General features: G+C 28.2%; 1 protein-coding gene across 2 annotated transcripts in view; it reads right to left on the bottom strand.

Moving 5' to 3' along the window:
* Positions 1-1200: 1200 nt before the first annotated feature.
* The window catches only part of LOC107454583 (unhealthy ribosome biogenesis protein 2 homolog), a 37486-nt gene continuing 13555 nt past the window's right edge, over positions 1201-25131 (bottom strand). For both annotated transcript variants that reach the window (XM_016071823.3, XM_071180571.1), the window contains exons 11-28: positions 21429-21729; positions 20373-20539; positions 19356-19580; positions 18532-18678; positions 18317-18456; positions 16667-16810; positions 15888-16125; positions 13799-14050; positions 13481-13591; positions 13074-13151; positions 10760-11029; positions 9620-9955; positions 7498-7623; positions 5920-6033; positions 5022-5214; positions 3330-3432; positions 1569-1680; positions 1201-1406 (exon numbers count right to left, since the gene is read on the bottom strand). In XM_016071823.3, coding sequence (XP_015927309.2) covers positions 1254-1406; positions 1569-1680; positions 3330-3432; positions 5022-5214; positions 5920-6033; positions 7498-7623; positions 9620-9955; positions 10760-11029; positions 13074-13151; positions 13481-13591; positions 13799-14050; positions 15888-16125; positions 16667-16810; positions 18317-18456; positions 18532-18678; positions 19356-19580; positions 20373-20539; positions 21429-21729 — 3210 coding nt within the window. In that variant the 3' untranslated portion in view covers positions 1201-1253. The remainder of the gene's footprint in view (positions 1407-1568; positions 1681-3329; positions 3433-5021; positions 5215-5919; positions 6034-7497; positions 7624-9619; positions 9956-10759; positions 11030-13073; positions 13152-13480; positions 13592-13798; positions 14051-15887; positions 16126-16666; positions 16811-18316; positions 18457-18531; positions 18679-19355; positions 19581-20372; positions 20540-21428; positions 21730-25131) is intronic.

Raw genomic sequence — 25131 nt, forward strand, 5'->3', positions numbered from 1 at the left:
GTCTAGTTATATTTTACTGTTTAAAGATTGATTATTTCATTGCTTGGAAATATAAATACATTAATTAGAAAGAAAAGAAAAATAACTATTCTTCAAAGATGTTGTAATTAATATCATTGGATAATCTTATGAAACTTTTTAGTTTTCTTAACCTTTCTCTTTAGATTCAGTTCTGTAAAATAATTGGACAATCTAATAATCATTAGTTATTTGTAACTGATAAGTAATAGATAACTTAATTTTCTGCATTAAAAATATATCTTTTAAAGGAAAAAATAACTGGTTGTTGGAAAATTGTTGCAAGAACAAGCAGGGCTGCCAACTACAACGCTTTTTGCAAAATATTACATAAAGTAGTAGACAATTAAAAGCAAATGCTTTCAGAAGTTTAGATAATTTTACCATATTTCAAAATTATCATGAGAGAACTGGAACAAAATGGCATTTTATGTGAACTTTTGAATCAAATTTACAAAACAAAGAATCATAACATATTCTTAGCTATCACTAGCAGAAATTTCCCCCCAAAATGTAGAAAGTTGGCAGCCATGTAACAATTCTATATTGAGAAATAACATTTTATTTTATCTTATAAACGCTGTTGAACAGTCGACCAAAATTTGGGTTTACGACTACTAATGTTCAACTCTGTAGCCTTGTAATTTTTCACTCAATCCAGAAAACAAGGTAACTCTTTGATCAAGTATTGGGACACATTTGCCTTAGAAGACTTTTTGATGGAACCAACCAGCCTTGCGTTACATGGACAGGAAGACCTCCCACGGTTATCCTGACGGCAAGGGGACTCTAACTCATGATCCGTCTACCACTGAGGATATTTCACTATTTCCCGGCAACACTGTGGTCGGTGCAAGCTGGATGCGGAATTTGCATCAACCAGTTATCACTGTGATTCGAACCCAGTTCAGCTCATTGGAAGGCGAACACTCTATCCCAGAGCCATCGTAGCTCATTTCAAGTAATATTGTAGAGATTCAGAAAATCAGTCTTAGAAAAACATTTGAAAAAGTAACAATAAAAAAAGCAAAAGTGATATTTTAGAGATTGAGAAAATCAGTTTTAGACTATATCAAAACATTAAAAGCTGATAAAGCATCTTTTTGCAATAAAAACCTATAGAATAAAGTAATATTCTATACTCTACAAAACTCTTCAATTATTTCAGTAACAATAAATAAAAACATTGTATAAAATACTTTAATTTACATTTAAAATCATACATCAATAAATGCCTATACAGTTCCGTGATATTTATGTTGGCTATGATTTTTAACAATATTAGAAAACATGTCACGGCAGCTGTGATTTAAATTGACAGATAACATTTTCAGAGAGTCTTCTGTACATAAATCAAGTACTCTATTAATACCAGATATTAAATGAACCTGAAACAAAATTAAAAAAAAATATATATATGTCTGCATAAATTATCTTGATTCATATTCTGATATTTCTATTAACATTTTTTTAACCATTGTTTGAAATTGTTATGGATAAAAACAAATAGTAATTTAATAACGAATGTGCAAAAATAAAAATTGTTTTACCTTTATGCTAGAATCTAGAGTAATATCTTGAATACTGTCTAAATAATCAGCAACAAGGTAAGGTACTAGTTTGGATAATTCTATTTTATGTCTGGTGAGAACTGTCAAAAGTCTGTAAAGAATAATGAGCTGATTATAACAAGATAGGAATATTTGACAGACGATAATAATACATAAATCTGATAGTGAAAAAATTTAATCTTAAAATTCCTCTCTTTTTGACACCTTCGTTTAAATTTATTATTCTTTCTTTAATTTTTTTAAACAAAATTATGATAATAAAATATCAATCATTCAAGAGCACAATATGTTCTGAAAATATAGAAAATAAAGGATTTTCTTTATATTGCATACAAATTGGTCTATGTAAATTTTAGAACTTGTATATATTTTTGTTGGATAGTAAAGACTTTGGATACATAATTTATTTTAACAAAATTAACAATCTTCTTTAAAAATACATAATATTTTTTTTTAAAAATACAATTTTATTTCTTATAACGTAAAAACAGGACTATAAAAACCTTTCAAAGATCAGGAAAATCATTACAATGATTTAAATCAGTTAAAATGTAATCATAATTTTTTTTAATTACTATATCTGAATATAATCATTTAGACTAAAGATACCCAAATTTAATATTGCAGATCTAATTTAGTAAATTAAGTATAGTTTAATGGAAACATTTGTCTCAACGCATTTACTTTTTAATTAGTGCTTAAAATATTACAATCAACTCAACTATACTATACCACTCCCACAAGTCAGTGAGAACAGGGAAATACTGAAACTGTCAGGGGAATTTTATTTTAACTTTAAAAAGAAGGGAAAGTTGTAATTTTTAACAAAAAACTTGGGAAATTCTTATATCATACCTGGAAATAATTCTAATATTTAATTACAATTATTTTATAAAATTCACTTTTCCATGTTTCCATTCTCATTATATTATGTTTTTGCTCATAAAATCTATTTAACATTACTAATAAAAAAATTCAAAGTTTTCTAATTTTATGGTATGGATTTTCATTGAANTTTATTCGATTAACAAAACAATAATGAAGATAAACAAATTTGTGAAGGGTCCAATTAAAAGAAAAATCATTTTGTGAAGGGTCCGTTTTAAAGTTAAAATATTTTGTGAAGGGTCCGTTTTTATGAAAAGATATTTTGTGAAGGGTCCGTTAACGAACCCAAATTTCTTCTAAACTGACCTTTGATTATAATCAACTCAACTATTCCCTATACTATATCAACTATACTCGGGGCTCCCACAAGCCAGTGAGAACAGGGAAAACCTGAAATTGTCAGGGGAATTTTATTTTAACTTTAAAAAGCAGGGAAAGTTGCAATTTTTAACAAAACCCCTGAGAAATTCCTATATCATACCTGGAAATAATTCTAATACTTAAATACAATTATTTTATAAAATTCACTTTTTCAAATGAAACTTTTCCATGTTCCCATTCTCATTATATTATGTTTTTGCTCATAAAATCAATTTAACATTACAAATAAAATAAAAATTCAAAGTTTTCTAATGAAACATCAAATGGTATAGATAAAATATGGTATGGATTTTCAATGAAATATACCGGATCATGAAATACATTTCATTGAAATACCTGGAAAAGTCTAGGAATTTTTTTCTGAAGTTTAGTGGGTACCATGTCTATTTATCTATTCCATTTAATTTAAAAATATTTTATACTTATAATTGAAAATTGATTGGAAAATTCAAAGCATGTTAAAAATTATACCTATCCATATTTTGAGCACACAGCTGCAGTTGATGTTGGCTATTTTTATCACAGGTGGAGATGGTATCTTGAGATCCTGATTTCACAATGGATTTTAAGAGCAGTATAAAATTAAGGCAAAATTACACTTACTTTTCCCATATTATATAGATAGAAAATAAGATAATGCTCCATATCAAAATTTTTAAACATCAGCACAGTTCAAAAGGGCAAGTAAAAAAACAATTTTTTGATTGTTTTAAGTTTGTTAGGCAATTTATGAAATATCTAGTGATATTTCATAACTAAATATAACAGAAATAGGGGAATCAGCAATTTCCAACCCATGGAACATGAGCCTGTCGTGGGCAACGTCTTGGCTGTTGATGAATTTAGTATCATTCTGAACTATGTGAAAGAGTAAAATATGAGCCGTGATATTTTTATATTATATGACGATAGAAATGTTCTAATGAATCAATATTTCCCCTAAAACAATTTAATTGAGACAATTTTTCATTAGAGTAAATTTAACTTTATATTGTTGATATTATACAATGTATCTGTTAAATCTAGAGTTTTTAAATCCATGACTTACGCAGGTTACTATTCAATATAGTCAAAAGAAGATCGTAATGAGGCAACTTTTTTCCTTAAAGATATTCTTGTTTTCTCTGAGCAATGCGTTGCATATTTTTTTTTAATAAACCAATTTAAACAGAAAGCAATAAAAAAGAACTGAACTATTAAATAAACAGTAAATAAAAACCCCAGCAGTTGAAAGTAACTAACATACAAACTAGAATATTTTAAAAATATTTAATAATGTCCGTTAAGAACATTTACAAGGATGGAATTTTTTTAATCTGATAAAATTCAAATATGGATCACAATGTGTGATGTTTTTAAATCACACAAATGCGGATCGTGATGAAAGATTTTTCAATCGTACGAATGAGGATCACGATGTGTGATTTTTAAATCGCGCAAATACGGATTGCAATTTGTAATTTTTAAATCGTGATCTGTGATTATAAATTCGCACATTTATTCGAATATTTTAAAAATATTTAATAATGCCTCTTAAGAACATTTACAAAGATAAAATTTTTTAATCTGATAAAATTCAAATACGAATCACAATGTTTGATTTTTAAACCACACAAATGCAGATCGTAATGAAGGATTTTTGAAATGTGCGAATGCAGACCACGATGTGCTATTTTTAAATCATGTCGATACAAATGGTAATATGGGATTTTCAAATTGCCAGACAGGATTAAGGGCTCCAATGCCCCAAATTCATCATTAACTGGGAGTTTCCACGATATTTTTTAGTATTTATCACTGAAAATCATGACTTTCCATGACAATTTTCGATCAAGGTCGAAATCATTGGATTTTTAATGACTTTCCAGGTGTGCGGATACCCTTATTATAGAAAATGATACTTATTTAACCTTCACACAATAAAGTGGGGTCTATTATGAACCCCACTTTAACTTAAGACAAAAACATTGCATGGTAGATCTCTATAACACAATTCTATAAACCATAAACTACATTAATTTTGCAATCTCTTAAAGCGAGCATAAATTGATAAATTTGTTGGATTTCACTTGCTCTTGATAATGCCACATGTTTCAATGTTTGCATTATAAAGATCTTATACTGTAAAATATAAGTAGTATTAATTATTAATCAAAAGGATATTTGAAACAAATGATAAATATGCAGCCCTTGATGATAGAACAATACCAGGATGGTGTAGCAAAATATCATAAACAATATTCCAAATAGCTGTAAAAGCTTTTGTGAAATCTAAAACATTGGGTCCCATATGATCTAGTTTCACACTTAGGCAGGAATGAAGACATGGAATAAGGCACTGTTTTGGAATACAAGACTAGGAAAGAAAAAAGAATATTATCTCACTGTCAGTTACAACGTACAACAAATTTGAAATAAATAAATAAGAAATTCAATTTGATTAACACTATTAAGAGTTTAAAAGAATTATTTAAGACAGCTGAAATGAAAAAATAAATAAATGTTACACTGAGTTTGTAGAAAGATTGCAAAATAAAAATTATAAATGGCAAGTAAGTGAATAAACTGAAATAAATTTGAAGTTAGATTAATGACTCTTTTTTTCAATGTTTTTCTGAGAACTTAGAATAGAATATAAAATATATTATTGAGAATATAAAAGAAAAGTTGAAACCATAAAAGAAAAAACATATTATATTATTGGATTTGTAAACTAAATGGAAAATAAAGATTATAAATGTCAGTTTAAATAAATTTCTAAAAACTGAATTAAATAGTTGTAATTTGAATCTCATTATTCATTCTTAACAGAATATAAAGGCTATGTCTTCTTTTTTTTATTTTTGTAAAGAAAAATGGATAATACAATATGAAGTAGTTAAAAGCTGTCAGTAACAATTCAAGATTCCATAAACAAAAAAGTAAAATAAATTTTTCAACAGCTATTAAAAGGAATATCTCTATATGGTTAAGATAGAGCATAAAAGCTTGGATTACTTTGTTGCATTATAGAGTAGTTTTAAAAAATAATAATTACCGGCATTATAAGCAATATACTTACAGATCGTTTCTTTACAAGGAAATGTAGAAATTCAAACACAGGGATTTTTACCATGTACAACAGATATGGAGACTGGCAGAGTTGATTCATTATGTAATGAAGATGAAATAACAACTAAAAAAATAAAAAATAATGTAGGCAATATTAAATCATAGACTTATGGGGAAAAAATGGAAATCCTCTGCAAACTATTGCAGAGTGTCATATTAAAGTTTTTAGGTATAGGTAATTACAAGATTTTAAACGCCAATAAAATTTAAAAAAATTATAATATGCTGATAAATATAAATCAAATTAAGATGCACTGTTTGTGGTGGTATATATATATTTACTTATATGTGTTTAAAGAAAAGGTTTTAAAAATATTACTAATAAATAACACTTCCCTCACTATACAGATGTCATTTGCACCCATCGAAGAAATACCATTAATTTAAGATAACAGCAATCAAATAAACATATTATTCTATAGTAGAGGAGGTACGTTGGTAAAACATAAATATGTTAGTAATAGTTAACACAACACAATAATAAATAATTGTCAGAACTTTCAATTTAAAATGATATACATTCTAATATATTCAATAAATAACAAATTAAACTCATATTTTTTTTCAATAATTAATTAGTAATTAGACAACTATATAAGGGCTCAAACTTAGATACAGTAATAAATAGTAGACACAATCCTTTGTTTGAACATTGTTGACCTTTTTTTTCTAATGAAGAAAGTTAAAATATTCTTATTCTCAGTGGGACAAATCATGGGTTAGAATCCCCTTGCCACTGTGCTAACCGAGGAAGGTTTTTCTGGTTTAGCTCTCCATGTAATGCAAATGTTGGTTAGTTCTATGAAAAAGTCTTTCTTGAAAGCTAGTTTCTTTCAATGATTTATTCAGTAGTTCCCTTGTCTTCTGGGTTGGTGGGTTCAAAATGACAAGGTTACAGAATTGAACAGTGATAGTCATTAACTTAGAATTATGTTGGCTGTTCAATGCCAGTTATAAAATGAAATAAAATCTTCTTGATACTCAAAATGGATATATATATATATATTGTTTCTAATAAATTGTACAATTAATTACTGATGGAAGAAGGTGGTCATTATAAGTGGTGGATCAAGTTTTGCGACATCCTCATAAATTGAAAGCGAATATTGAATTCAGGTAAAATTCTTTTTAAAAATTTTTTGCATCTCCTCTTCAGCATAAAATAGTTGACAAAATGGAGATACACAACACTGCTCTTATATAAATTAATTTGTCCCACTAAATTTTATTTCAATACAAAAAATATTTGTTATTCTATCAATAAAATCATTATTGCATTGCAAATTTAAATTCCCAAGCAAGTAATATAATAAGTAAGCTTTCATTTGGGCAAATATTTTTTGCAGGAACTTCCTTTAAGAAGTTTATTTTAACAAAAAACCAGGATAATCTTGATTACATCAAAAAAATTGGAGAAAACTGAAAAAAATCTAGCAGTCTATTGAAAATTCCATAGACTTAGTAGCTGTGTTAAAGAAAGATTGTATTAATAACATTAGAGAGAAACAACTACATATCATAAACTTACATTGGTGAGAGACTGAGATGAGAGTGGTACTTCTTCCTTGTTTGTGCATGATTCTATTAAATGTTTTAAAATTTCTATATTCATTTGAAGAGATGCTGGGTCTAGTGACTGGATGTTGATTTTTGCCTAAAATAAAAGAATATGAAACTAAACAATTTAAAATGATAAGTTAAAGTTTTTATAAATATGCCCAGCAGTCAGATACAGTTGCATAGTTACATGTCAGATACAGTGGCGTCAGATACATGTGTGTTACATATGTATATTTAAACATTTATTTATATTTTAAACATAACTTTAAACTTTTTTATATTTACATCCTACTTACCGTACAATAATTTGTCAACCAGGAAATGTTTAATTTTGGTGGAGGTTTTGTCCCTTAAACCCTCCCAAAAAATATGAAACTGGTAAGATATAATGTGTTACGAGTAAAGAAACTATCGTAGCCGTAGTAGTTTTTTTTTAAAGAACTAAAGTGAGCAGTTTAATACAAAAAACTATTAATTTTTATTGATTCCTGGTAACTACTTTTAATGTTAAATTAGTAAGGGTTCAAACATCAGTAATTCCAGTACTATTTTGAGTCAGATTAATGCAAATGTTAGATAAGTCCACCAGTGGAACATATTTTGCTATACCATTCCCAATGTACATTACTATTCAGTGAAAATTAGAGAGTTTTGAACAAAAGACAAAATTAAATGATCTGATAATTTCTTGAAAAAGGTTTAAAAAGTTTAATGCCAGAAGAAAAAGTTTGAAAAATGGTTTAAAATAATAAATTGGCTCATAAAAACAAGAGTTAAGATAAGGCCGGGATAGCCTGGTCGGTACGGCGCTAGGCCCATGTACGAGAGTTCGAACCCCGCCGGCTGAAGACTCCCCATGTAGTAAAGTGACTGATGTACATTAAATCTGTCGAGTCGCAAAAGTCCTCCATGTTCCCATAATAAATCAATACCTCTGGGGGTACTGGATTGGAGATTGGTCATTCTCTGATTCAGGTCAAAATTACGATCTGTGGATGAATGAATGGGTCCGCCCTATAAACGAGAGCAGCCTATGGTGTGACAGAAGTCAAATTCTCGGCCATAGATGGCGCCACTGAAGAACAAGAAATGCACACTCTGCCTTAAATTTGCTCGGTTTCACCAAGCAGGCTTGCCCGTCCGGCAAGTGGCATTAGAAACAACAACAGAGTTAAGATATTTCTCAAAAATTTCCTATGTTTAAATAAGCCAATTATTGTTACCATTTTCTACAAATTTTTCAATCTATACCTATTTTTATTTTTTCAGTATGACTGTAAATTGAATCCTCATGCAAAATCTGCTTCCTTAAAGCAGTTAAGTAGTGACTACATTTGTAATAAAGTAGTTGTTAAAAAATTAAGTAAATAAAAAGTAGTTTTCCTGCCCACTGAAAACGTCAAAATATTTCATTTACATTTGCTTGAAAGATCTGGAAATAAAGGGTACAAAATACTTGAAAAATGGATTTGAATCACAGCTAAGAGTGTTATAAAGTTATTTGTAAAAATTAAGTTCACTTCAAACTAAAATAACTTTAACGTTGAGCTTTGACGCTTAATGTGCAAAAAATTTAAAAATTGTTTTGGTTAGTGGCAAACTAAACAGTGCTTGAAAAAAAAAGTTTAAAAAATTGTTATTTCTACAACAATATTCATTCTCTTGCAGAATTAGAGTTCACAGTTTGAATGAAAGCAGGCACATAAATTGTATATTTAAATTTTTGATTCTAACGAGGTTTGCCTCTTATTAAGATGATTTTAAGACTTTTGCTTCAGTTAATCTACTCACATTAGACACAAAATTCTATATTTACCAACATTTTAAAATGATAATTTCTAAGTAATTATAAAACACGTTCAACTGTTCTATTTTTTCCCTAAAGCTAAAAATCAAATATTTTTTTTAAACAAATTTTGTATTGTATTGTAAATGATAAACGGGTGAAAAAAAATTAAATCTATCCCATTACATAAAAAAAATGTAAGAATGAGTAAACATTTATGTAAGTTTAAAAGTAAAAATCATTATAAAATATCAACAAAAAAAAACCAAACATTTCTTAAAATATTAATTATTTCAATACATACTATATCATTGGCTATATTTATAAATCTGTCGTTCAATTGTTCACCATTCATAACACTACAAACCGACTGTAGAGCACAGACTTCATATTCTTGAAGAATAATACTGTTTGTAGCAGTTGATTTTTTTGATATTGAAGTACAGATATCACAGGAATGCCCAGTAGAGTTATTTAAATTTGATGTTATTTCTTTCGTAGAAAAGTGTCCTCTGTTTTCTAGGTTCAAAATTATTGCTTTCCATGAAAGTAGAGGAAAATCTTCAGGAAGATAACTTGATAATGCGTCTTTTAGGCAACAAAGCTTTGCAATGAATTTCAAGTAGATTTCAGATTTTGCCTATTGAATGAGAGGAAAAATACACTTCAATGAAATGGAAAGCAGAAAGTATTTAGTTAAAAAGTTTTTTTTTAATTAAGTTTTTTAAGTTTTAAATAAGTTTTTTTTTAAAATTAAAGATATTAGTAATTTGTTGTACAGTAAAATATAAATTTTAATTAATTTTTTCCATAGACCTGAAAACCTGCTATATTTTGGTTTTATTATAGAAAACAAAAGCCGCCTAACTACATAAGCTCTTTAATTCAAAAATATTATGTAAGTAGCTAAAATATTATGTAAGTCTTTAAATTGATGCTGTTATTTTTACACTAAAAAAGTTGCAGCTACTCATAGCTAAAATACTGATTTATTTTTTCCAGTAGCACTCTTCCAAAAAAGGTTAGTTTTATTTAAACATTTTCAGTTTAGTATTTCACTTAGTTTAATAAGTTATTTAGTTTAGTAGTTTAAACTAGATTTGTTATCATTAATATTTTTTTTTTTTTACTAAACTGCATATTTTTTATTCAGATAAATTACATTCCATATAAAGTAGAATAGTTACTGAATGAGTTTCCTTTCCTCTTATAATTCTTATTCACTTTCAAATAAAACTAAATATCATGAATAAATGCTCTCTGCACGATATTCTATTTATATTAAATTTGTTTCCCAAATAAAACCCTTTAAAATAGAAGAACAAAACATTTGATGTCATTTCAACCTACAATGAATAAAATTTTTAAGGATGCAAAATCTAAAAAATCAGATTTGAAAAAATCTAACAAATATAGGAAAGTAAAATTTAAAACTTTTATTTACTTTTTTATCAGAGAGCTTTTCAATAGACAGTGCAGTTCTGCAAGGTATTTCTTCTAAACAGTGATCTTTCACTCGTGAATCAACAGCACAATCAGGTAAATGTATAGTTTCTATCAATGCTGTATAACACGACAATAGATATTCAAGAATATATTCATTGGAGCTAGCTTTATAACTTTTTAAATACTTTATAAAGCAATGTCCACTCATATTGAATATCTTATGACGAGTTTCTTTGAGAGCAGGTGAAAGATATGATCTTCGATACAGCTGAAAGATTCAAAAATCCAGTAAATAATACACTAAAATTAAATTGGGTATATCTGAAATATATATAATTCAGTAAATAATATCAATATGCTAAAATTAAACTGGGTGGGTTCACCTGAAAGATATAAAATTCAATAAATAACAAACTAAAATTTTGTTGAATGTAGATGAAATAAATATATAATTAAGTGAGAGTGACCTTTGATTATTCAAAAATAGCTGTCCTAAAAGCTCAAAAATAGTAGTCTAGAAAGTATCCTCAGAAATAAATAATAGTAGCCTAAATAATATCCTCTGATAACGCCAATTTCTCAGTAAATTCCTCTTGTTTTTTTTTTTTTTAACATTTCCACATTATTATATTTTAATAAAATGTTTAAGAATGATATTATTATGACACATGAATTTTGAATTCTTTTATGCAACTAATTTGCGATGATTCCTGGTAAATATATGTTGTCTTCTGACCAGTTATTAAAAAAAAAATTCAGCCATTTCCACATAGATTCTCAAGTTCAAAATTTCATATTAATTCATATTAGGGTAATCACTTGTGATACTTAATGCACCAATTCTATTTATGCCATTTTCTCAACAGTTTTCTATCATTTTTACAGTCATTTCGTTTTCCGTCATTTTCATAGTTGTTTAGTTTTTTATAATTTTTATAGCTGTTTCCTGCTCTGATATATTAATATTATGTTGTTAGGAGACGCACATTTCACATTCTGATGCACACAAATCGCAATGATTCAATATTAAATCTACATTATTTTTCAATAGTTTTTTTCTTCAGTTATTAATAACTTTTTTTTTTAATGTTTCCACATGGTTTGCCAAATTCTGATATTTAAAATTTATATGGATACTGGAATTTCAAATAGCAGTAATCACTTTCTTATATATTTGATTTACGACCGTGAAGTCAGCATAATTTTTCTGATCATTAATTCTAATCTCATTTATCTACATTTTAAGTCGTTTGGACATGGTTTTTCAAAATCTAATTCTTCTAATATGATGGTATGACTACACACGATTTTGAATCCTCACTTTTAACACACTCGGTTCGTGAAAATTGTATCATAAACTCATGTTGTTCTCTGGTCAATTTTTTGGTAGCTAATTATCCCTGTTTTGACTATTTCCATATGGTTTATATAGTTGCCATTTAGTAGTCATTAAATAGTTGTCATTTTTCTGAAAATAAGACGCTTTTTTAGCTGTTTTGATTTTAAAAATAATAATAATAATAATATTAGTCACAGATTTTAGAAGCAAATAGTTGTATTTCAGGTTCTAGTGGAGGCCCTGTTCAGCTATTAACATCCTAAAATTAAATTAGTTACAGCCGAAAGATTAAAATTTAAATTTTATTCAACACAATTGAAATGAATACACCGAAGAGCCCTTACATTATGACCATCCTCCATCTATAACAATGGGCTCTCCCAGGTTTTCATGGTTTCTCGCCCAGGAACAATGTTTTCATGGGACACATTAGGACCCATAATCCTCATCGAACAATCCCTGACGTCTGTATGCTACTTGAACATAGTTGCAGACCAGGTTCACCCATTCATCTGTGGGGGATTGTGTTTACCAACAGTATGATGCACCGTGTCATAAGGGTCGAATTGTCGAGGAACATTACAGTGACTTTCAAGTCATGTTTTGGCCCCCAAATTCACCTGACCTTAATCCAATAGAGCATTTGTGGTCCTACTTAGAAAACGAAATTCGTGCTGCCACGCTACCCCCTCGCAATGTGATGGAATTGCAGGACCAGTTGGTGAGCGCTTGGTACCAGATACCTCAGACTACCTATCAGCACCTTGTGGAATCAATGCTACAGCGGGTGCTAGCAGTTTTGAGGGCTAAAGGTGGTCCTACATGTTATTAGCAGGGTGGTCATAATGTAATGGCTCTTTGGTGTATATGGTTTAGTAAAGAATATATTAAGGTACAGCTTAAAGATTTAAAATCCAGAAAATGTGATGCTAATAGTAGATAAGTCGTAGTTTAAACAAAAGTTATATAATACCTGAGACAGCTTTTCCAAAATCACAGATAGAGACAAAAGAAATACCACATCGGTTTCACTCTTAGTAGATTTTTTATTCTATAAAAAAAAAAACTTCAATTAATTTTAAACAGAGATTTCCTTTTAGAACATTACTACTTGTTTTCAATAGTACTGAGATAATAATCAAATAAATAAAAGTTTTATAAAAATATTCTTTATATTATTATTTTTCATTTCTGTTATAAAGGTGTTTCTAATAAATTCAAATATGGGAAAGCTTTTTGAAATTATGATAATGTTATCATTGTAATTTTATTTTTCTTAAATGTTAATTTAAAACAAGATATTTTTTTTATCAATAAGATAACTTAAACACATATTTAAAAAAAAAAATGAAAGAAATAATCAAGAAAAACTTTAAGTACCTTTGTAAGATAGAATTCTAAATCCGAAAAAGTGCTATGATTCCTGGAAATTTCTTTAACAACACTTTCTAAAAGATAGATCATCCATGGTTTTATTTCTTGACACTTATCCTAAAAAATAGTATAAATAGGCATACTTCAAAAATATTGAAAGAAAAAAAAAAGCATCAAACCATTATAATGTCAATTTTATATTGAAAGTATCAAGGCTAATATTTCAGAAAATTTTCAAAATCTATGACACATGTAATACATTTCTGAAATTTTGTAATTATTTCAAAAATTGATGAAATTGAAAACAATCAAAAAGTTATTTACCTGTTCCACAAGTTTAGTGGTTGTAAGGACGATTTTTTGAAGAAAAGGTCCACTTGTCACAAAATCAAACAGCCATATACTTCTAACACCATCAAAAATTTTGACCATTTGAGTTGCTATTTGTTCAGCAAGTTTAGAAACATTGTCTTTATGACCTAAGTCAGGAGTGAGAAAAAATAAAACAGAGAGTCCAACAAGACATTGCATTTGATTTCCTGGCAGTAGATATTCAAGAGGTAAACACTCAATTAGCTATAAAAAGAAGAAAAAAATTGTGAGCAAAATCATAAAAATCAATAATAAACAATTACAAAAGTAATAAAACTTAAAAAGTTCATTTTTAGTAATAAAACAATTAAATCTTCTAGCATAAATAACAATTGATTTGAAAAAATTTATTATTTGTATTGAGAATTGAAAATTGTATTGTCTACTCAGGGGTCTGTCCAGACTAAATTTACTACTGTTTAGCGGTACAAATTATGTCTAAATTTTTACAAAATAGGTGTCACTCAAAAGAGCCTAGACAGACCCCTGCTACTGGATAGGGGACTAGAGTATTCTCACTAAGTTTCAAAATTATTAAAATAGTTTGTGTGCAGATGGCATTGAGGAAGGGAAGTGTCGTTTCCCTATAGAAAAAAAAGGAGTTAAAAAGAGAAGGACTCACTCGCTGTGGCGTATTTTTAATGCATGTTTAGAGGAGGTTTATCTCCTTGTGATGTTATATATATACATAAAGAAAATTTATCTCTAAATATTTAAAGTACAAAAAATCAAAAATGAAAATTTTTTAAAACTGCATCCACTAATCCAGTAATGTACAATTTCGGACGGGGTATTGTCCCCCAAATCCTCCCCAAAACTATGACACTGCTCACTCGTGTGAAAGAACATTATGGACATGATGCTGAAAGATTACAGATGAAGGTGAAAGGAGTAACCAGAAGTAGAAAGCTGGATTTTGTTTTTAATTTTAACATGTATAATTGTAAATATATATATATATATATAAAGTTCTGTCATCCTTCTGAGTATACCAAAAACGAACCAAGAAATTAAAAAGCTTTTCACAATAGCGTAGTTGGCAGGATGACAGGACTTATATCATATATATATTTATTTCAGGTTCTGGATTGATATTATATATATATTTACAATTATACAAGTTTAAAATAATATCAAAATCCAACATTTCACCTCGGGAGAGTCGCTATCCCCTTCGCATTCACCTATACCCTCCCAGCTTAATGACCAGAATATTGTTTCTCTCTCTCTCGAGTCCTTCTCTTTTTGACTCCTTTCCTCTCTCACGAAAGGAAAACTACACTTCCTGCATCACTCAGCCACTGACCTTCAGGTCAGGAGTCATTTAGATGAGTGGGAGTGGAATCAGAGTCCTGACAAGTATTATCCCAAAAAATAAATAAATGACGAGAATTTTTACTCATCTATTAATTCTTGAGAAGAGAAATTTAAAATAGAGAAATAAACTTCAAAACTGAGCTGATATTTGTAAATTACTGCAATTTCATAACATGCTCTAAAATTATTAATTCAAAAAATATTATTACTGATTTAAAATATTAGTGATTCAAAAAATATAATTACCCTAAACAAATATTATTCCACAATACTTAAATTTTTTTTTAATATTATTGACAGCTTAACCAGACAAGGCTTCGAATGAAACAAAATTTTAACAAAGTATATAGAATTCCTTTTTTTCCCTTCATATAACGTGATTGCATCTTACATGATGATTGACAGTAAGCTACCAATACTGACAACTAAAAAATAAGAGGTGTTTGAGGTAGAATTTAAAAATGGCAGAGTTTTGCTTTTTCATTCAAATATTTATTTAAAATCCCTGATCCGCTCAGTTTCTTGACATATTTTTATACAAAGATTTAAAAAATATATGTTAGAGGAAAGCATTCGGAAATACCTTGTATCTGAAAAGTCCTAAATGCTACCACTGTGTTAAATAAAAAATCAATTCTTAAAATTTAAAAAAAAACATTAACATGAAAAATAAATTATTTCACTATTATATATCTTTAATAAAGCAAGGGTGAAAGTGTAATACCTTGATTTTATTGAAAAGTTGTGGCTTCATCTTAAGGTTGCATAAGGAATCGTTCAACAATACTTGATTCAGAAGTTCACACGATTCTTTAATGCCAGTCCATAAAGGGTTGTACGTTTCTCCCTTTTGGCATTTTGGTGTTGTTTGTGCATATTTCATCCATTTGCCTCGAAAACTGTTCAACTTCAGTAGTACATCGTTCAATGTTACATCTTCAGATAATAATTCCTCACTTACCCTATTTAAAAAAAAAGTATTCAATTTCATTAATGAACTTTTTTTATGTTCAATGATGAGTGGCTAACAAATTATTATTAAAGAAAAATAAACATATTTCATAAATACGAAATCGGCCACCTCTAAATGTACGACAAGACATAAAAAGTCATTAAATTTTAAAGCTCACTTTTTTTTCATGCCTTGGTCTAAAATGTTAGTAACTAAGATACATAACTACAGATGTCATAGTTGTAAAAAAAAAATTTTTAATGTTTTCATTTACCAAAATCAAACAAATTCTCATAGGTACATACTTTTTATTTTATTTTAGTTTTTTAAAATTATTTATCTGCTTTAAAAAAATTAAAATGTAAAAACTCCAAGGTTTTTAAATCTTCTTTAAGTCTAATACCCTGTTTGCACTGTCCAGTTGATTGTACACGGCAACATCAGGCTTAAATCTCTTTTCTTGGCCACTAATGAAAGTTCCTCAAAAGAATAACAAGCTAGCCAATATAAACAATGTATAATAATGCATAAAAGGTCACTGCCATTCTTACCTTTTCCTAGACAAAATCAAATCTTCACTCTTCCACATTGACATAACAAAGGCAGACTGAAAAGACTTTGATTCCAAAAAGAACCCACTTTTTACGTGCGACAGTGCAATTTGGCTTAAACTAAATTTATCATCAATTTCTTGGCTGAAATTGAAAAAAAAAATCAAATCAATAAATAAATCTGAACTAAGAAGACACACACTAATAAAAAATAATAAACAAATAAAGACAATAATATTCAAGTGCAGATAATGCAAAATATAATAACCCTAGTTGTCCAAGCAAAAAAGGGACATAGTAACGCGAGGTTGTTTTATTATGAGTGTACAAATATAACGTAAACATTAACTCGCTACTAATAAATGATGGTAACAAGCTAAACAAGCTAAAGTTTTTAAAGATTGCTGGTCAGGAAACGGACCTGGTCTGTTGCTAAGGACAGGATCAGACGAAAAGGTATAGTGAAAGTCTTATGGATCAGAAAGCATGAAGAAATAAATGAAGAACTAAACTTGGCAAAACCATGTTAGTTAAGAGACTGATAAAATAATTTATAATAACTTAAAGTGTTAAACACAAGATATTTTGCGCAAATGATTTAGTTAAGTTCAGTTGGTTAATAAGTTCATAATTTGCAAAAATGCTTAACACTTGTTTTGAAAAAATATTTAACGCAATGGGAGGGGAAAAAAATCATAGCTTAGTTTTTTTTATAACCATTGTTGAACAGCCGACCCAATTCTTTTTGGTTTAAGACTACTAATGTTCGATTCCGCAGCTTTGCAATTTTGAACTCAATCCAGAAGACAAAAGAACTCCTGGATCAAGTATTGGGAGAAATTTTGCCTTTACGGAGGACTTTTCGATGAAGCTAACCCGCATCTGCGTTGCATGGAGACGAAGATCACAAGAACCTCCCATAGTTAGCCTGATGGCAAGGGGACTCTAACCTATGATCCGTCTACCAAGGCGGATATTTCACGTCAGCACTGTGGTCGGTGCAAGCCGGATGCGGAATTCGTATCGACCAGCCACAGTCGGGATCGAACCCCGGTTCACCTCATTGGAAGGCGAACACTCTATCTCCTGAACCATTGCAGAAATATCATTACCCATAGAATAGTAAACAAAACTTTAAGTATAGGTAGTGCTTTAATAGCTAATGTAATAAAATAAGTGATCATTATAGAGTCCTTATTTTATGATCTAAAATAATTACAAATGATACCATTAAAACAAAGAATATTCCTCCTAATTAAAAAAAAAAAGGATTTCAATATGATACATTATTTTATGCCAAGATAATGCTTAGCAATAATGTTTAGATGCTTTAATAATCTAAAAATGTTTAAACATATCTATGAAGGCTTTTCGTCACTGAAGTCCCCATCAAAAGCAATACCTAAATAATCATTTATATGACTGAAATAGAAAATAATGCTTTTGAATTTTCAATGCAAAAAATATATCATAAAATACAAATCAATAAAAAAAAATAATAATCAATAGAAAAAATTCTCTTTTCTTTAATATCATTGATCTTTAGAGTCGTTGAAATGTGCGGGCTTAAAACTGTGCCACCCTTCCAACTACTCTGACCTTACTTGCGTAAATAAGAAGCGCGATAACTTTTAATTAAGACCAAATTACCCGTTTAAAATGACACTGTGGAAAGAATGGCAAAGTGAGAGAAGTTGTTTATGATTCAGCATATTGATGACAAGGGGAATGAGCTTTAGAAGTAATCTCCACACAGCTGTACCATAATTACTTGTATCAAGGGTACACATCTGCAAGAAATAAATGATGTGTTATAATTAAATACAATAATAAATAAGAAGGGTACTATGATAAATAATAATTACATCTAAGTCCCATGATGCACTTGCAGATGTGTTTTCTTGAGCATGTTGTATGAGAGTCAAGACAACCAACTGTAGATGAGACTTTTCATCCTCAGAAGCATCCTTCTTGCAAAGAAGACATTTTGCTTTTTGAATCATAAGTTGGAACTAAAAATAGATTACTTAAATTTAAAACTAGTACAAGTGCACTAATTTTTAACAAATAATGTTTATCTATTAAAAATAACTAATATATAGCAAGCTTTTGTTCAATAAATGATATTACAGGAAGAAAAATAAAAATACTCAGGAATTTTTTTTTCTTTTTTTTTTTTAAAGATTTATTTGTAGCTAACAGCATAAATTTAATTATGAATTTTTCATGTATGAGTTATTTTTAAACAGAAAACAACACTTATGCATAAATAATACTTAAAGTTGAAAAAAATTTTTCTTTTTAAATTATTGCTAAAAAAATTTTTTTTGAAAAATATTGAACTTCTAGATACTTCAAACATAAATTTATTCCTTTTTTAGCCACCTAGGCTTTATAAATCTCAGATGAAATTTTTAATTTTCCAAACAGTTACATTTTCAATGATTTTCTGAAAAATATTTATAAAAGAAAATCAGATAAAAAGAAACCAAAAAGAGTTTTTTGTTATGCAATTAAAAAAATGAAGTTTCAACCAAATAATGTTAATTTTAAAAACAGCAATTAAAAAAAAAAATTTTTTTATGCACTGATTTAAATTATCTTAAATAGAATATAATAACATTTAACATAAAAAATAAATTTTCACAATTATTATACAAAATTAAAAAGTTTTAAAAAAAAAACTTACAACTAGTAAACTTAGAATTTTATCATCACTTTCCCAAAATGATTGTAAATAATCAGCATGACCTTCCTCAAAGAAATTATGTACAAGGGAACAATCAAGTGCATTGTTTGAACTTTTCATTGTAAATAAATCTTCTGAAGGTTCATCAGCACAGCAATAACTGGCAATTTTAATTTCTCCAAGAGCATAACATAACAATAAGAAAGATCTTTGAAGCTGCTGCACCTAAAAAAAAATAAAAGAACAAAAATCTCAACAATATTTTTTTCGTTTTTCAGTTTATAGTTACTCTGTAACAGAACTGTTTACACACTGCCATGACAACAATATTCAGAATGTCATCTAGTGACATTATATTCATTCTATTTCCAGTCTCAGAGAGAGAGGTTGACCCTCTTGCTGATAAATGTTATTTCTTCTATTCCATTTTTAATTGTTTGCTCTTTCCACTGTTTAATATTTTGCATTTACTTGTAAGTGCTCCATAATTTTATATGCAATCAACAAACTAACAAAGAGCTCGTTGGAATCTTAGTTTGCGCATAAACTGTTACAATTCAGTATTAATTAGAAGTAATCTATACATTTTAGTAGAGTATTCAAACTTAAAATGTTGCTCAGAACTAAATTTAGACATTTTATTCTTACATTCTCTTTTTTTCTTGCAACACAAATAAATTTTCCTTATGTATTGCAGCCTGCATTTTTTTATTTATCCATATGTGCCTATCAACTCACAAGTTAAAACGTCAATAGAAATTTGAAAAGATAGTAAAAATAACTTAATTTGCATAAGATATTAGACATTTGCTTGAAAAAAGTTAAATTATAACTTCTTAAATATTTCTAAAAAAGCTGGTGATGGGCAGCAGGTGATGGGTCTTTTCAAACTTAATGTAAAAGTAAACATTAAATAAAATAACAAATAATTAAAAAATAAATTCACCAATTATAAAACTAAGTGAAGACAATGCAAATACATCTACACAAGATTAGAATATATAGAAAAATTTATACCTCTTTCTTTTCTTTATAAAGGACAGATACATTCTTCTTTAATTCTTCAGTTATATATAGCACTAGATCTTTGAACTTTGGATACACACTATCTGGAACTTCTTCATCAAATAATTTGGTGTGTACAAGAAACGAAGAAAATATTTGAGAAAAAAAGAATAATGCACCTAAATTGGAAAAAAAAAACAATAATGAAAGTTATAATTCATAATAACTAAGTAACAATCAATAAATAGTAAGAACTAAACTACAATGAGTTGAAAATAGTTTAATATTTCTCTAAATAAATTTAAAAGACTAAATATAAAAATTTTACCTAAAATAAATTGCCAATTTTTTATAGCATAATAAATTTTATTTTACTAATGATGCTAAATTAAAAATAAAACTTTAACCAATTAATCAAAATCAGCTAGTCAAATTTTTTCCCTAAGTATTTTTTTAATATAGTTCAGAAGGGGAAAAAAACTTTGCAACCATTTACAATAAATATAAGTTCTTTACTATAAAAAGATGTAGTGATCAATAACATATATTTGATATTCAAATATAAGACCAAACAGAAAAATATCCTATAAAGATATTTCAGACTAAAAAATATCTTGTAAAGTCTAAACCTATTTTACGCAATCTGATTTTTAGTGCAATTTTTACATAAATATAGATATGCATTTAATTAAAGGGATGAACAGTAAAATTTAATCAGCTAAGACAATTAAGTTAGAATTTTTTTTCTTTAATTTTGGCAGAACGAAAAAATAGAAAAAAAAAGATCTTTTTGCTCTACATAACTATGTATAAAAAATTATAACATGAAGCAAAATAATTAAGCATATTTGGACTGAAGTTATATGTTTGAAAATATAATAATCAAAAGTTAAATATATAAATTATATTTAAAATCTCTGAAAATTAGCAGGGTTTTAACTATTTTCACCTAATCAATGATGTTAGGCGCCAAATTCTACAGAACTATTTAATATTATTCATCATTTATTCATCATTTTTAAATGAAATGATTAGCAGAAAAAGAGGACCAGATAAAAAAAAATTTACCTTTTCCAGAAGCAAACAATTGATTCAAATTTGCAAAGGTAGTGTAAATTTCAGCAAATATCTTTCCCAAATCAAGAATTTGTCCAAATGAAAGGTCTTGAAATTGCTGTGCTAAAGTTTGGAGTATCTCTGGATATATCTGACCTCTTGTTATGAGTTCACCAAAAGTGTCGTTTTTAATGCATTCAGTTAAATTTAAAAGAAGTTTCACATAAAATTTGGGAAGCTGATTTAGTCTTGAGTATAGTGTAACAATTTGAATAAAATATCTACAAAACTCTTGTTTGATTTCATTATTTGCCTAAAACAGAAAGAAAAAAAAATTATATAACTTTCAATAAAATGACAAAAAGATTAAATGACACAGATTAATTACACTGTATACATCCAAATATTCTTTATACAGGGTTCATACAGAGATCAGAAGAAGAAATCCAAGGAGTATCCAAGGAGTCCAAAATTTTAAGGATTTATCAAAAATTTAAAAACTTTGTGTAAAAGATTGTTTTTCTTAAAAAAATTAAAAAGCAGTTATTATAAGGAACTTGCAAAAATGTATATTTTGAATTTAATTTCTATCCCTTTTGAAATAAATTTTGACTTTGTCAAACTTCGTCAAGAAAAATAAATTAGTTATCACTTTGACACATAATTACACTTTCCAATTTCAAATATTTTAATAAATCTTGTTAAAGTACAAATGTTAAGGATTGACATAAAAACCTACCAATCTTTTATTTTTAAATTTGAATACATAAGAAAATCTAAGGCATTTTATAACAAGAAAAAAAAAATCACAGCAAATTATTAATTAAGTTTGCTTGTAACATGTAAAATTATTTGCTGCTATTTTTCTTCTTTTAACTCTTGCAATTCAACTTTTATTATTTTAAAAGTTTTCTTAAACTGCTAGATTTTGACAGCTAAGTCATATCCAGTGGTGCAAGTGGCTAAACATGGCTTTGGAGCAACAAAAAGGCAATTTTGGAGCAGTGAAACGGAGATTTGGAGCATATGTAATAAAAAGAATTAAAACAAGAATTTAATAACAAGAATTTTCAATTTTGTTCACTAATAACGTGTCTTATTTTTTTAAACTTTTATGAAGGTCCCTGCATTAAAAAATTAAGTTTCTATTTGGTATCTTCCAATGCTGTTAAATATTCTGCTATCCTCGACTTTTCCTCAGATACGAGGATCTGTTCGCTTTCTATAATCGACATGTCTTTATTATTTAACCCATCTTTAATATTTTTTTCAGCTGTGGCTAAGAGATCCTGAGAAGCCTTCAATTTTTTTTTGCAAATCAATTTCAGCAGCTTTCAATCTGCTTTCCTCAGATTCAGTGTTTTCACATTCTTTTTTCTCAACCTGTAATCCAGCAGAATAATTCTTAAATGCTGCACGAGCCACTTTAATCATATCTTCGTCAACTTTAAAGTTATTTAAACTCCCTATTTTGTTGATATGTGACACAACTTGTCTCAAACCATTAATACTATGTTAATTTAAACTTGCCGTATAGTCAAGTAGCTTTTTGTTCACACTAAGTATTCATATTATCAATATTTTATTTCCTTTTTAGACCACAGGTTGCTAAAATGTTTATCTTTTTGGCTGACTATAATTTTTAATAATGATTATTGCAGTACTTGTAATAAATGTAATATATATAAAAATTCTAAACTTTAAAATTTGCATTTAATAGAGATAAATATTGTTAGGATTGTTTTTGAAATTAATAAATACATGCAATACAACTTTTCAAATGGCAACATAATAATTACTGAATGCTAAATGCGGACTGCCTGAATTGCTAAAAAATATTTGATAAAAATATTTTATTTTTGATAAGGTGAATTTTTTAGGGTCTGACTTTTAGTTCATAATATCAAGGTTTGACAGGTTTCATACGTTAAAAAAGTATTTATCTTTTTGGCAGACTAAAATTTTTAATAAAGATTATTGAAATATGTGTAACAAATGCAATTATAAAAATTACCAAACCAAGAAATTTACCTTTCATACAAATAAATATTGTTTGAAATAATTGTTTTTCAAATAAATAGAATAATTCAACTTCTACAATGTCAATATAATAATAACTTTGACTGAATTGCTAAAAAACATTTGATTTTTGATTTGGGAAATTTTTAGGGTCTGAATTTAGTTCATAGTATCAATGCTTGACAAGTTCCATAGACTACAAAAGTATTTATCCAATTAGTTAAATCCAATTACAATTATTATCCAATTACTAAAATTTTTAATAATGATGATTGCAATACAAGTAACAAATACAATTCTAAAAAATTAACAAACTTTAGAATCAGTATTTACAATACAATTGAAAATTTTTTTGAAATAAATATACGTAATATAATTACTACTTTGCCCCAGTTATTAAGAAACATTTAATTTGATTTATTAAAATATAAAACTTGTTCATAATACGAAGGTTTGACAGGTTTTAAAAGTATCCCAAAAGTATTTTTGGCCAACTAAACTTTTAATAATGATGATTGAAATGTATGTAACAACTGCAATTATAAAAAATTACCATTCTGAAAAATTTGTATTTAGCACAAATGAATATTGTTTGAAGTAACTGCTTTTGAAATAAATGCATGTTATACAACTTTTAAAATGTCAATACGATTACGGCATTTAACTGAATTTTCGTAAAGTAATCGTTTTTTGAAAAACTAAATTTTTAATATTCTGACATTTTTAGTGTCTCTCTTCCAATTCATAATATTGGGGTTTGACAGTAGACGTTTTGTAAAACTTTTAAGTATAATAGCACACTTCGGATGACGAGCGGTGGCTGAGTGGTAGCGCTTCCATGCCACAGGTCCTGGGTTCGATCTTCGGGCCAGGCAAGGTTAACTCAGCTTTTCATCCCTTCAGTGGGTCGATAAATGAGTACCAAGCATGCTTGGGAACTAAACACTGGGGGTTCCGCGTTTGGCAGACCCCCTAACCGGAACATCTGCTCCCGCACCACAGAGCCCAAGGTCAAGAAAACTGAGACGGGCACAGTAGGCCTTGGTCCTCTATGGGCTGTCGCGCCACTGAGTTTTAGTTTCTTTAGCATACTTCCGATAATTGTTTATAGATGTACAAGAATTTAATAATCATAATTGAAAAACATCAGAACTGAAAATATTGAATATAAATTGTAACAAAATACATTAAAAAAATATCCTTTAATCGAAGGGATTGTTAGGAAATATTAACAAACCACAAGATAGTAGATCTTTTCTTTCTTAACATGAAACCATTTACAAATGAATGCTACCATACAAAAAATAATAAAAAATTTCACAATATTCTCTCTAATATTATTGGAACAAACTTTTAGGGGAGGCATGCACAGCAACCAATGGTTGGAAACGTCGCAGAAAAATAGTACGACAGATACAAGAAACAAAGACTGAGTTCACCTGAAATATTTATTGGCCAAAGATATTACGTGGGCCATTGCAGATTATACGTTAAAATGTCACAAAAGATGGTCAAAGTTTCCACTATTGCTAGCGCTGCATGTGTTACTCTATTGAGTCATGAATTGACAGACTCACTTAAAGACACCTGGATTTGTTGGATATCCGCAGTAGCACAGACAATTTTTTGAAACCAGATTCATTTTGGAATCCATAGATGTTGCCTACACAGCACTTTTCAGTGCATCCTTACAATA

Source organism: Parasteatoda tepidariorum, chromosome 5 (assembly GCF_043381705.1).
Source record: "Parasteatoda tepidariorum isolate YZ-2023 chromosome 5, CAS_Ptep_4.0, whole genome shotgun sequence".
In the NCBI taxonomy this organism is placed as follows: domain Eukaryota; kingdom Metazoa; phylum Arthropoda; class Arachnida; order Araneae; family Theridiidae; genus Parasteatoda; species Parasteatoda tepidariorum.